Here is a 14,198-nt window from a genome sequence, read left to right as displayed (position 1 = left end):
CGTTAATGGATCATTAAAGACAACCACAAAAGGGACAAATCGTAAGGCAACAATGATTAGATCCATGAATGTTACCATTTTATTATTATTGTACCAATATAATTAAACTTTTCTCAGTTTTGTGTTGTGACCTAGAAATTTTGAAAATGGTGATTAGAATTAATTTAGGCGCGTATGATGTTGTATTGTATTGTACACTATGTGTTCTACCTGAAAACCTAGAATTAGAGTTGTATTTATAGGCTAGAAGGTGGAAAAAAGGGGCCGAACAATAATTTGTGTACCGCGCTATATTATTTTATATCTTGGCGCCATACATTTAGTTAGATTCATCTCGACATCTACTTTTCAAAGATCAATTTTTATAAAAGTATAATTAAAGATATTAATAGCCAAAGTAATGCACCGACAAGCGTAAAACCCCTTATGGTGCAATAAAAAAAGAACGGAGGAAGTATATAACATATTGTTGGAAACTAAGTCTACTTTTCATCCCAATTGGAATTAGGTCAAAATATTTTGTAGATTTTTAAGATATGGTCGTTTGAGTGTAAGGGTGTCAGTTTTGGGCCGAGTTTTAGTGTTTTGCTCATATCTTCTTTATTTATATTAGAATTTGGCTTATTATATATTGTTGGGAAGCTTATTTCAAAGCTTATTAAAAAAAAAATTCAGATTTGGATCAAAGTTAAGGGTCAAAAAAAAAAAAAAAAAAAAAAAAAAAAAATCAAATGTTCTCAGTTTTGTGTTGTGATCACGAAAAGAGAAAATTGGGTTATGGTTTGTAGATTTGGGCTAGAAAAAGGGTATGAATGGATGTTCAGGATAGGAATAGATTTGATTTTGTGGATTGGTATAGAAATGGGATAGGAATTCAAGCATCTCTTAATTTGACATTCAACATGACCAAATAGCGATTGAAGGTCATTTATCATTGAATTTAAGTTTGGTGAGACATTTTAATTAGGTGTCTACAGTTATTTGAACTCACTTATAAATAAATGTCTGATTTTTCCTGATTTGCTATTATATTTGGTAAAGTTATTTATTTTATATATTTTTTATTTTTATGGTAAAGAGGAAGATAGAAGAAAAAGAGAAGACTAAGGGTCTGTTTTGATTGACTGAACTGAGTTGAACTCCACCGAACTAAATATTTTATGAGAGGATGAAATTAGGAACTGAACTAAACTGAACTGAACTGAACTAAACTGAATTGGACTGAACTGAATTTAAGCCGAAGAGAACATGCCCTAAATGGTTAGAGGGTTGGGGTGGGGATGACATGGTTGTCAGTCTTTAGTAAAATTAAGCACATACATAGGTTTAAGATGCTTTTTTTGTTTGTTTTGTGACTTTTCTTTATGCTCTAGTTTACCTATAAGGTTATAATACACTAATACCCCATGTATTTTTAATTTTTATATATTTTATAAATTATTTAAGTATCTATAAAATATTTTTTAAATGGCACAATTATTTGCAATAAAAAATAAGATTATGTTTTTAATAAAACTTTAAAGAATTTAAATTGAAATTATATTGCTGGAATTTGTATATATTTTTTTTTTTTAATTGTTGCTGTGGGAATCGAACACAAATTCTCCAGTGTAGTCTCAATCACCACTGCACCAAGTCACCAAAATCTAATTGGTAGTAAAGTGATCGTATCTGTATAATATAAACACAAAAATTTATTAACATCCGGTTTACAATAATGATATTGTAAATCGGCTTGTTTGGACTCCGCGTGCCGCTCAATTCTCCTCCCTTTCTCTCTCTATAATGCTATATTATTTGCAATGTCAACCAACAAAGGAAAGAACGTCTTGATTAATCTTTCTTCATCTTCTTACGACGATAATGGCGACGATTTCGATTGTGCTCCATCTTCTAGGTATAGCAATTTTCATTTGTTTTTTTTTTCAATGATAAATTATTTGCTGAATTTGAAGATATTTGTAAAATTTATTGAATTTGATTGATTTTTGTTGAAAATTTGGAAGAATGAAAAGTTTGAATTTGATTTAGTGGAGATGAATGTGAGTTGATTCACGATGAGGATGATTATGAGATTGAAGATGATGAATCTGAGGAAGATGATTGTATAAAAGATGCATGTGACTGCCATAGAACAGAAGATGATGATCATTCTCTAGCTCTCTAATCGAGTCATTCACTTTCTTCAAGGTTTTTAGTACTATTCTGTTTTGCTAATGTTTTAAAATTAGTTGTTTATCTTGTTTCTTCGTTGCCTTTTATCTTGAAAAAAAGTCACTTTTGTGAAAAAAGGGTCACTTTTGTGGAAAAAAGGGTCACTTTTGTGAAAAAATGGGTCATTTTTGCGAAAAAAATGGGTCACTTTTATGAAAAAAAAGGGTCACTTTTGTGGAAGAAATGGGTCACTTTTGTGAAACGTGGGTCATTTTTGTAAAAGAAAAAGGGTCACTTTTGTACGAAAAAGGGGTCACTTTTCGCAAAATATTCGATGTACAATAAAATTATTGTAAAACGGGGACATGCAAAAGTATTACAAAATCCATGTACGGAATACGTTACAAAATCCATAAAAATCGCAGGTTCCAGAAAACCCAAACATTTCCCGGTTTTGATCTTTCTCTCTCTAATCAAACAGTGTTTGTCTCTTTCATCACTCAATCATCCTCACTCTTTTTCCCCCTTTACTTTCAAACCTAAAATTCAATTCAATTCAATTCAATTCAATTCAAAGCCCTAATTTAATTTCCCAATCAAACCCCCAAAACTATAATCCCTAAGATTTTGGAGGGAAAAATGGCGTCATCTAAGGTGATGCCTTCTACCTCCAATTCTACAAATTCGGATCTCAATTCTCATCATCATCATCACCATAATCATCACCATTTTCATCGAAATCGTTCTTCTTCGCCTTCTCAAATGATTCCTGATTTCACCAATTCCGATCTTCAACACCGGATTAATGAAGTTTATGCTCCTGATAATCCGCCGGAATCGGCGTTGCTTGATGCTGAGATTACGTTGATTGATGCGGCGGGTGCGATTTCTGCGATTGGTTCTACTGCGGAGGAGACGGCGGCGGTGGTAGGGCGGCAGCAGGGGAGTGAGCGGAAGACGGTGGAGGAGGTTTGGAGAGAGATTGTGTCAGGGAAAAACGAGAGGAAGGAGTGTAAGGTTGAGGCAGTGGATGAGATGATGACTTTGGAGGATTTTCTGGCGAAAGCCGGGGCCGGGATGGAGGAAGAAGAGGCTGCGGCCGTGGCGGGGGCGGGGGAGATGGAGATGGAGGAGGAGGATGTTAAGGTTGGGGTGAATGAGGAGATGAAGATGGGTAGTGGTGGGTTGTTTGATTTTGATCATTCGTTGGTTCAGAGTTCTTATTTGCAGCCGGGGCCGATGCTGGTTTCGATTGGTGGTGTGATGGCGTATGGGAATGGTGGTGGTGGTGGTGTTGGAGGAGGTGGGATGGAGGTGATGGGAGGAGTGAGAGGGAAGAGAAGAGGTGGGCCAATAATGGAACCTTTGGATAAGGCTGCTCAACAGAGGCAAAGGAGGATGATCAAGAATAGGGAGTCTGCTGCCAGGTCTAGGGAGCGCAAGCAGGTATAATTTTCTATATTTTTGATGAAATTGAGAATTAATTGAACATATATCTTGAATTATGGAAGTGGGTATGTACTATATGTCTATATAGAAACCTAAATTATATTTGGGTGACAAATATGCATGCTATGTTAGACCAATAAATTTATGCCCGAAATTTATCATGAGAATTTCTACTTAGGTGGGTAGAGTGTTAATTTATTTCATGGTATGCTTTGGTACACGGAATGACGGAATTAGTATGGGAATACAATCCTCGATACGTGATTTTGTTGTAATAGTTCAAAATGGGGATCGCTTGTATTAGTTTGTAGTCCGTGGGATTCAGGGAATTAGGTAAAATTGGGTATTCCAAGTATGTAATGTAGAGGTAAAGAGTGTGAGTTGATTTTTTTGTTATTGCCATGTAGGCTTATCAAGTGGAATTGGAATCATTGGCTATGAAGTTGGAGGAGGAGAATGAACAGCTATTGAGAGAAAAGGTAGGATCTTGAAATTAAGCTTTTGTTGCTTGACATTTTACGTTTGTACTAATTCTCGTTCAAGTTGCCATGGTTTTGTTTAAGTCAAACCTTAAGTTGCTAAGCCATTCAGTAGTTAATCTAGACTCTAGAGATATTCTTTTACTATGATTTTTGGTATGCGTTGTTACATACCTGTAACGGTCATACTTGAGTATCTTAATTTTATGCTCCCTTTGTTCGTGAAAGGAGGACATGTCTAAGTAATAATGGTGTGATTTGGTATGATTTGGCTGGTTGCTGTTGATGTATCACTTGGTACTAGAAAGGTGGGCTGTGTCTAATGTAGTTTCTGATGCTTAGTATCTAATGTAGTTTGTGATACTTAGTATCAAATGTATAAAGTGATACACTAAAATTTTAAAAGACATATCTAAGTATCTAAATTTTTTAAGGACATATCTAAGTATCGGACTTTGTACTTGAATTCCAAAAGTTGTTGTTTGTCCTCCACTAGTTGTCAAATGCTTTCATAAGATATCAATAAATGCTTCTTAATGTCAAGTTGCTAATTGCATCTCTATCTTATAATAATAGGCCACAATTGAACTTGGTAAACGGTAATGCTTATGGTGAGTTAACATTTCTAAATTTATTTTAAGGAGTCGGTGAGTGAGATTTTGCCTGTTGATTATATATATATATATATATATATATATATATATATATATATATATATATATATATATATATATATATATATAATTTGGAAGCTATTTAAAAATTGGATTGAATACATTTCATTGCAGAATATGATGAAGTAGACTTTTTCCTGTTGATATAAATTAGCAAATAGTTCGCTTTGAATTTCAACCATGATTCAATGATTTATATCCATAATAGTTTGATATTAGGCCTTCCCAACTAAACCTAATCAGCAATGTACTGGGATAGTGGCATTTGAGTTATTCTAGCTTTTGGTTTTGTAATGGTCTGAGCCTGTTATGCCTGAAAGCACTTTATACAGCTTAGAATTAGTAAAAGACGGCCATTTTTTTCCCTGGAGAATTTGACTCTTATTACATGGTCCTATGACTCCTAGTAGTCTTTGCATATCTTTGTTATTTGTTTGGCATTTAGTACAGGAATTGTTGAGAAAGGAATTACCTTATTAAGCACCCCTGCTTCCTTTTTCCCTTCTTCAAACAATCTGGGTTGGCTTTTATTGATGTTTCTTGTCAAATTATTCGAGAACTTGACATTGATACTCTCTCTGTTCTTTTTTGCTCTACCCACTTTCTTATTCCGTCTATATAAGTTTTACAGTACCCACTTTTGTAAGAAAATTTTGTTTCTTTTTTGCCCTCCCTTGGTTCATTCATGGGATGTAATTAATCCATTTAACAATGCCTTGGTCTTTCACTCTCCTCTGAAGTAACTGTAATACCCCACATGAGTGGTACCTCTCTCTCATTCTCCTTGGTCTTTGTAGCTATAGTAAGTGGGTAAAGCAAAAAATAATAGAGTTCGTTTGTTAAATAGCCTTCAATGTTCTGAGGTGCATGCATATGATGCATTAGTGCATACCTAATGAAGTAGATTTTGCTTCCCTTTTCTCCTTTCTTTTGTGATTTGTTACTATTTATATCTTGTTTAGCTAGAGTAGCTACACAAGAACCTGACATTTATATTGTGTAACATATATCATTTAGAGTTACTTGATTTTAGTATCCCATTAGGTGTGTGCTGTAATTCATGGATCCCCATATGATGAATGTCAAGATTGTCAACATGATGCAAAACAACATCCTGGCAATCAGCCCTGGGTTGTGATCTTTCGTAACTTATTATCTAATACTGAACCTGTATGCCCTGTGGTTTATGGGATTGTGTTTAGACATTCTGCCTTGTTACTTCCTCCGTCCCAATTCACTTGTTATGTTTTTTAATTTGGGGTATTTTTATTTACTTTACTTGCTCCATTTCCATATAAAATAATTATTTCTCTCAAATTTTTCTCTTGACTTGGGTCTCCCACTCATCTACCTATTTTTTTCTCTCTACTTTTCATTTGCATAAAATCCTATGCAAATGGCCATGGAGCTAGTAAATTGGGATGGAGGGAGTAATATCTTATTATCTTATCTTGAAGTGGAAAGAAGGTGTAAATTGCATTATGCTCTTTTAAGCTTGTTAATGTGATTATATATCTCAGGGGTTGCGGGAGTTGAGGACTGAGGGTTGCTTCTACCCCTGTCTTCTGTAACAGCAATTGACAACTATCTTTGTCTCCATAACATGCTCTTCTGCTTGCTACACTTTAATGTGAAATTTGAGAAAAATTATCTCTTTCAATATCACCCAAAAACTAATCAACATAATATACTCCTTCCGTCCCATTGTAGTTTGCAAGCCTGCCTCTTTTGGCTGACCAAATTTTATTGCACTCATGGTTTTTCAGAAAATAATTTAATTTATGAACTTTCTCTCCAACACCACACTTTCTCCTACATTGGCTACATTTTCTTTCTCCAATCCCACCTTTACTCTTGCTATCCACTTTTCATCAATTGTTGCCAAAGGCAAGTATAATGAATATTGTACAGGCAAAGAGAGCATGTATTATTGGAATGGACATATTTTTTTAATTTTGTGTGTGGACTAAGGGACCTTTTAGATACAACTTTCAAGAAAAGTAACATGATCATGATGCAGATTAAGATTGTAATAGTGACTTTTGGGATGGATGAAATACCATTTTTTGCGTCTAATGATGGTTTTTATATTTTTTATTGTCATGCAGGCAGAGCGGAAAAAAGAAAGGCTGAAGCAGGTAAATATTCTAATGTAATATTTTTCAATATGAATGAAAGTCTAATCTGTTTGATGAACTTTGCCTGAGAATGTAATACTACATCTGTTTCTTTAAATTTGCAATAAAGGGATATTTAATGTGGGACAAAAAAATCATTTGTTACAAATAAAAAGAAGCGGAGGTAGTATTAGAATTTTATATTACTATGTGTCTATGTGTCATTTTACTGTTATTGCAAGATCTGAAACGAGTGCTATCATCATATATATATATATATATATATATATATATATATATATATGTATATATATATTTTAATGATGGCTAGCACTGTAAAATTTGAAAATCTGGTAGTTGCACATTGAAAATTGTAACAGATTAAGAATAAAGACGTTTTGGATGATTATAGACCCCTGGCAAATTGAAAATAGTCTATCTATTTGTTTGGGCTAGTGATTAGTGAGCAGAAATATTGCGTTTACTAATGTCCACAGAGTCAGACCATGCCATGCCGTCTGCTGGATTAGGTGATCTGAGATTTTGCTGTTAGCTGTAGACTTGAGAGTCAATTTTTTGTGCTTAGCAATCTGGTTGGTAAATAGTGCATGTAGATCTTTATAGACCTATATGAAATTAGTGTTTGTCTATTCACCTTTGAGAAGTGCAACAGTTATTTATGAAAATATCTAGTATTTACAATGAAGAAGCTGTTAAGAAGACCAAAACCTTTCCTGTTTTGCATCCCCTTTTTTTTTTTTTTTAATTGACTAGCTGAATATGCAGCAATTCCCTTTTTGCAATATAGTAAGCAATAACTTGAGTGTTAGCTAGCTGATGACTCACTGAATAATTTTGTGGTTCAGATTGTTGATTATTAGATCTATTGTTGATCAATAATGGTTGGAATAAATGTCTAGAAAGGCATCTATAAATTTTGGCAACTTGTTAGGCAATTGAGTAGCAATATAGATTGGAGAGTGTGTGATGATATTTAACAGACTGTAGCTTCAATCAATATTTGAAAATAATTACTGGCCTTTCTGTTGTTGGATGAATGTAGCTTAAAAGACTTGAATTGATTGATGCAATAACAAACCGATGGGATACCAAGGCTCATGTTGTATAAAATTTATAACTCATAGATCTTCTAAATGAAATTGTTTGGAAATGAAGATTTACCTATAAATAGTTATTTTTCTTTTTCGGATGTTTGTTTTAGGGAGGGGGAGGTGGTTCAGACTTCGGATAGTTGGATGAAGTAGTTGTTTTTCAGATACCGTGCACTGGTTAAAGATTTGACATTCAAGGGTTAAAGATTTGACATTCAAGAAATAGTATACGGAGTGACCTCAAAAGGAAAAGGAAAAAAAAAAAAAAAAAGAAATCTTAATACTACGAGTAGTATTTTAGATGTTAGTTGGCCATACGCATAGTCGCATACCATAGCATACCTGCTTGTGTTCACTTAGCTCCCTCTTAAGCTGTTTGCAAGTGTTATTCTTTCATTTTCAACCTTATGCTTGTTTGGCATGTGCAGCACAAGGAATATTTACTTAAGTGTCCAAGTAAGACTAACATTAGATTGTTAAAGTTCAGACTATTTGATTAAAAAAAGAAAGATTTTTACTTTTCTGTGCTATAAGAAACCATAGATCTTTTTCTGGCGTGAGTCTAAATTGGTGATTATTGAGATGCCTACCAATTCTATTCTATTGCTATATTCTGCCTTGGGAGTTACCTGATCAATGGGTTTTAGATCAGGTAAGCAGATAAGCTTTTATTCAGGTTATGTATGTGAACTGCACTCACCAATGAAATCATACATATTTGATTTCTATATCGAGTCTGAAACTTTTGTGTTTGTTTTGCTTTGAAAGAATGCAAACTTGTTGATCATTTACAAGTTTATTTGATGAGCGCTGTATCCCCACCTTGACTCCTACCTCCTTGTGATGTCATCCATGCATTCTCCCATCTTGCTTGAGTTATTGTATGAGGAAGAAACTTCTAGTAATGGTTTTATTTATGGATAAGTTGATTTCAACCATTTTTGTAATCATAATTTGAGCATACTTTTCAATATCTCTTATGTATCATGAACTTTACATCAAACTCTTATTCCTTTTTGTGTCTTTTCCAGTTAGAGAGGAGAGCGGACCCATCTTGTGCTTCCCCCTCCCTATACTAGCTTACAAGCATACAGTAAAAACTTTGTTATTGCTCTGCTCATTGTAATGTTAAATTTCTGAGAACTGCTAGATTATTCTAGGGTGTTCAACTAAATTTACATGTGGAGGTGAAAGTGGGCAGTATGAAATGTTTATCACTTACTCCATATTATTAACCTGTGTGTGTCATTTAACACACTGTTTTATGATATCTGACCTTAATCTCCTTTGCAGCTCATGGAAAAAGTAGTCCCGGTCGTGGAGAAGAAAAGGCCACCACGTGCTTTGAGGAGAGTTCGTTCAATGCAGTGGTAGTCGCTTGGAATGAATGTTTTACTTCATATTTGATTGGCGAGCAATCTCATCAATGAAGTCTTGTTTATGAGTGAGAGCATATCTTTCATCAATGAAGTCTTGTTTGTGAGTGAGAGCATATCTTACATCAATTGCAATGCACTGCTATTCTTGACATGTGGATGGATAGAAAATCCCACTGGAATACAAGTCGTTGCTTGTAGATGCACAAGTTCGCTTAGCTAGATGCTCTCTCAATACAAGCGCCCCTGGTTCATGTGCAAGGGAAACATCTAACCTGGCTTACTAGTTACTATTAGTAACTCCTAATAGAATATAAATCAGCAAATATAATTTCGTTTGTGGTTGGCTGCTCTTAGCTGAATCATCTTAGTGTAGTTACTCCGTAGCAAAAGCATCTGTAAATTTTGGGTGGTAATTATGTGCATAAGATTCCAAATATCTGAAATTCGCAAGTTTCCAAACATCAGCAATAAGATTCATGTTGTGTTATATTGGAAATCATCACATATCATTTTTGTGAAGATAGGTTGATGGTATGCGACTGCATTTGGGACTTGATGATCCGCGAATAAGGAGATTGAAGACCAACATGACTGAAAATGGTCTTTAAGAAGGTTAAAGTTGATCATCAACATATTGAAAGCGGTTCTTTATATAGGAAGCAGCTCCTTATAATCCTCACATACCACAGTAACGAAGATGATATAGGGTAGCAAACTAGCAATAGTTGCCAAGTTCAATTTGTGCCAAGGAATGCAGGATTTTTTGTTTAAAGTTTATAATAAAGGTATATGAAGCTCCTAATTCTTCTAAAGTACATTAAACTATACTTCATCTCTTTTTATTTAGTTACAACATACTCCTTCGACACGCATTTTCAGAAAGATATTAGACTAGGTAAACGGATAAATTAATTTACAAAATTTACCACCTATAAGAAAAAAAGGATAAGTTGCTACGGTTTAAATTTCATAGTTTAATTCATTCATTTACCTAATTTAATCACTTTCTCGAAAAGCGTGATAAAAAGTGTGTTGCAAGTACTAAAAAACAGAGGAAGTACATCATATTTTATAACAATAGTTTGAAGTTGATTTAGCATAATCATGGAGACTTGAAATACCTAAATGGTAAGGTCTTGACTCTTGAGCAGTATTCCAGTACAAGATGATTAATTTGAAAATATTTACATGACTATATATGCTTTTATACTTCGTATATTAGGAAAAAAAAAATACAAAGTAAGTATATAATCGTAGTTAAATTGTTGTGGTTATTATGAAATAGGGGTTCGGAGAAATAGTGGGTAAAGACGTAAAATGAAAGAGGGGTAAAAACAAAATAAGGGCACAATTGTAATTCTTCGAGGTGGTTGGATGTACATGTACTCCTTCCATTTCAAAATAAATGCTCGATACGATTGTTTGCATTATTCATATGAACTACTTTGACGATTTGACCAACATTAATGTTTGTATTAAGGATCTTGCTAACGTACGCCCAGAGGCATTAGACGTTAGATAAGTATCTAAAATATTTTCTAAAGTGGTATTAATTTGGGAATGCATGTCAAAATTACACGTCGATCGGTATAATAAATGTTCATTTTAGTTTAATATTTCTACTTTTAGTTATCTTATTCAAGCCCGAGGATTCGAGAAGGGGACATTCATTAGCTTTTGCCTAATTAAAAATATAAAGATATTGTTATTTAAAATTTTACATTGATATAAGTCATATAACCATTTTAATTGAGTCATTTACTTTGAAACTAAGGAAGTAGACATCGTTGAATCTTGAATGACACGTTTTTTGTTTTTTAATTTTTGGTTTTGTTTCATTCATTGTCAACACGAAACTTGAATAACAAGCAAGAAATAACCATTCTTTTTTTAAAAAAATCAATTTATTGAAATTCTTAGAGTGCAAATCTGTTTCTATGATTACAATTGCCCATTGGATGAATCCTACCAAAGGCGTTGACCATTCAACGCCCAAATTTGTTTTTTTTGTGAACTAATAAAATTGATTAATTAACCAAGTTGGCAAATGAAAATTCATGATGGACTGCATGAATTAAGGAGTACACTACTCTACTACTTACGTAGTATGTTATAACTTATAAGTCATATCATAAGATTCAAACCTTAATTTCTTTCTAATTATTTGTTGTCCAATTCGCATAAATAGAATACATGTGACTTGTTTAATTGCAGTAATTTTAGTAAAAAAGATTCGAAATTTGACACCTATATATTCGTTGTGCAATTTTCTTTCCAACTTCAAAACTTTTGGTCTTTTTTTTTAATTCATGATTTCTGCTCAAAAGTCCCAACTTTCAATTTTAATTTTTTTGAAAGGGGGGAAAAAGAAGAGATTTTTTTTTTGAGTTTTAGGGCTAAATTGGGTTTTAATCTTGTGTATTAGTCTAGTTCGAATGTTTAATCTTTCTGGGTATCCCATTTTGTGAAAAAATTTCAGCTTTTGGCATTTTCTTATTTAAAATTTAGCAAATTTGTGGGAATCTTGTACTGCCAAGAAAAAACAAAAAACAAAAAAAAAAAGGTTGAATCTTGAACTGGGTATAGTGTAATGCCCAGGAATTAAGATGGGTGTAAATTCAAGTGATAATTTGGTGAAATTTTTTGAAGAAATTGACAATGTGGCAGAGGAAAGGGACCAGAAGGTTTTTCTGAAGCAGTCATCTCTTTCTAACGGTTCTTCCAATTGCATTTTAACCGAAGGTATGCATTTTTCTGCTATTTATGTCTAATTTAGACTTTTTTTAATTAATACTTCATGTATATTATGTATAGGGAGCCAGGAAGTTACACCCACGAATGAGACTTTAACCAACTAAAATAGTTTGACCCGTTATTTTTATGGTGCATTTACTAGTGTCTAGTGATGAGTTTGGACAATTCTTACTTTTTAATTTTTACATTTGTTGTTTGCTTTTGAGTTTATGTGGCTAGAGTAGTAATTGATGCTACAATGTAGTTATTAGACCTGGCAAACAGGTCATTCGGGTCGGGTTCGGGTCGGGTCAATTCAGGTCGGGTCAAGTTCGGGTCAACAAATGTTCGGGTCGGGTTCGGGTCGAGTCGGGTCAACTCGGGTTTCGGGTCAAATTCAGGTCAGCACTTCGGGTCAAGTTCGGGTCAGGTCAAGTTCGGGTCGGGTTAAGTTCGGGTCGGGTCAATTCGGGTCGAGTCTTTTCGGGTCGGGTCAATATTTAGGATCAATTTTCGGGTCAATTTCGGTCGAGTCAACTCGGGTCGGGTCTATTCGGGTCAAGTTTGTGTTGGGTCACCAATATAAATTCACTTTAAAAAAAATAGTTGGAAAATAAAGTAAAATCGTTAAAAAAAAAAAATCGTGAGTACCTATTACTTAGAAAATAAAGAAGTCTTAAAACAAGTAATTAACCATTTCATCCTATTCTCTTATTATTCGGGTCAATTCGGGTCGGGTTGATTGGGGTCAATCAATTCGGATTAAAATTGGGTCGGGCCACTTCGGGTTTCGGGTCATTTCGGGTCGGGTCAAGTTCGGGTTTCGGGTCAATTTCGGGTCAGGTCATTCGAGTCGGGTCACTTCGGGTCATCGGGTCATGTTCGGGTCAACTCCATTTCGGGTCGGGTTCAGGTCGGGTCGGGTTAGTTCGAGTTCGGGTCATTTTCGGGTCAACTTCAGGTTGCGGGTCGGGTTATTCGGGTCGGGTCAATCGGGTCGGGTCAGGATTGCCAGGTCTAGTAGTTATAGACTTTTAGTGCACCTGAGTGGCTGAGTTGTATGTATTGCTTTAGCTTTTGTGACTAATTATGTTTATCATCTTCAATAGAATGGAGTATCAATTAGAAAATAATTCAGTCATTTGTGGATCACCAACTAGTTTTCTGACCCTAAAAGATTGAATGTAATTGAATTTTATTAGGGGCAAGAATTTTTGGTGCAATACTAATTTGCAGGAGTGTTGATATCTGTCTTTGCCTGTTTTGTTGCACTGAGGCAAAATGACTTGTGTTAGAACAAGCACATTTAGGACAAATCGCAATAATATTATCGAATCATTACATTTGAGGGCTTATATCGTCGTAAACATCATGTTGAGGAAGGCAAAAGATAGGGGCATTAGACCCTACAAAAGTCTTCTTTACAACAGTCAGGCCAATAAAACTAAAAATAATGGGCTAAGATTGTTTACAGCATAAGTGAGATGGCAATCATGGCATCATAGTGTAATGCAGATGAATGTAGTGTTGTACACCCGGCCCTGTGCAACTTTTGTTTTGTATTGCTCCACAAGGATTTTGGCAGTGTGCAAGAGTGCATGAAGAGTTTGTGCTCGGCCTATAAGGCTATAACTAGAGATTGTGGATGCTGAGATGCTCACACTTCACCTTGAAAGCAGATAGTAATGATCCTGGCCTCAAACCATATTTGCTGGTAATGCATTTAGTTGGAAAGCTCAAAATAATGGCAGAGATGTGATAGCATCATAACTTTTTCTTGCCTATAACTCTTTGGCTAAGTGGTGTACCCTGTAGTTTCCAATGGTTATGTTCCATGTGCCAATGTCGGGAAAACAATAGAAAGACGTAAATGCATAAATTATTGTAACTCTTTTGAGAATGGCTGATTAGGGTTTACTTGCTCATTCAAGGCTTGTAAACAATTAGAAAATTTCAAAGTTTCTCAGTGTAATCAATGTGACAAAAATAACTTATTTTTTTACTGACTGAACAGCGGAGGAGAATTTGACTACTGGTAATTCAGTAGTTTCAAAGCTGTCACAGCTTCTTTCTACTGAAACTGCTTCTGCTGCTGTTGATG

General features: G+C 34.6%; 1 protein-coding gene across 1 annotated transcript; it reads left to right on the top strand.

The window, feature by feature from the left end:
* Window positions 1-2,561: 2,561 nt before the first annotated feature.
* Window positions 2,562-9,863, top strand: LOC145614612 (G-box-binding factor 4-like). Its single transcript, XM_081669676.1, has 4 exons — window positions 2,562-3,600; window positions 4,011-4,082; window positions 6,865-6,894; window positions 9,279-9,863. Exons 1-4 carry the CDS (start codon window positions 2,794-2,796, stop codon window positions 9,357-9,359), a joined length of 990 nt encoding a protein of 329 aa, XP_081525802.1. The 5' UTR covers window positions 2,562-2,793; the 3' UTR covers window positions 9,360-9,863.
* The last annotated feature ends 4,335 nt before the right edge of the window (window positions 9,864-14,198 follow it).

Source organism: Chenopodium album, chromosome 25, assembly GCF_948465745.1.
Source record: "Chenopodium album chromosome 25, dcCheAlbu1.1, whole genome shotgun sequence".
Lineage (NCBI taxonomy): Eukaryota > Viridiplantae > Streptophyta > Magnoliopsida > Caryophyllales > Amaranthaceae > Chenopodium > Chenopodium album.
Note: the sequence above shows the minus strand (reverse complement) of the source record. Positions and strands in the feature narration are given on the sequence as shown.

Bases quoted from the DNA above. Each gene is read 5' to 3' on its own strand.
- LOC145614612 (XM_081669676.1), top strand. From the start codon at position 2,794: ATGGCGTCATCTAAGGTGATGCCTTCTACCTCCAATTCTACAAATTCG. The intron at 3,601-4,010 runs GTATAATTTTCT...ATTGCCATGTAG, and splicing joins GGTCTAGGGAGCGCAAGCAG to GCTTATCAAGTGGAATTGGA. The intron at 6,895-9,278 runs GTAAATATTCTA...TCTCCTTTGCAG, and splicing joins AAAAAGAAAGGCTGAAGCAG to CTCATGGAAAAAGTAGTCCC.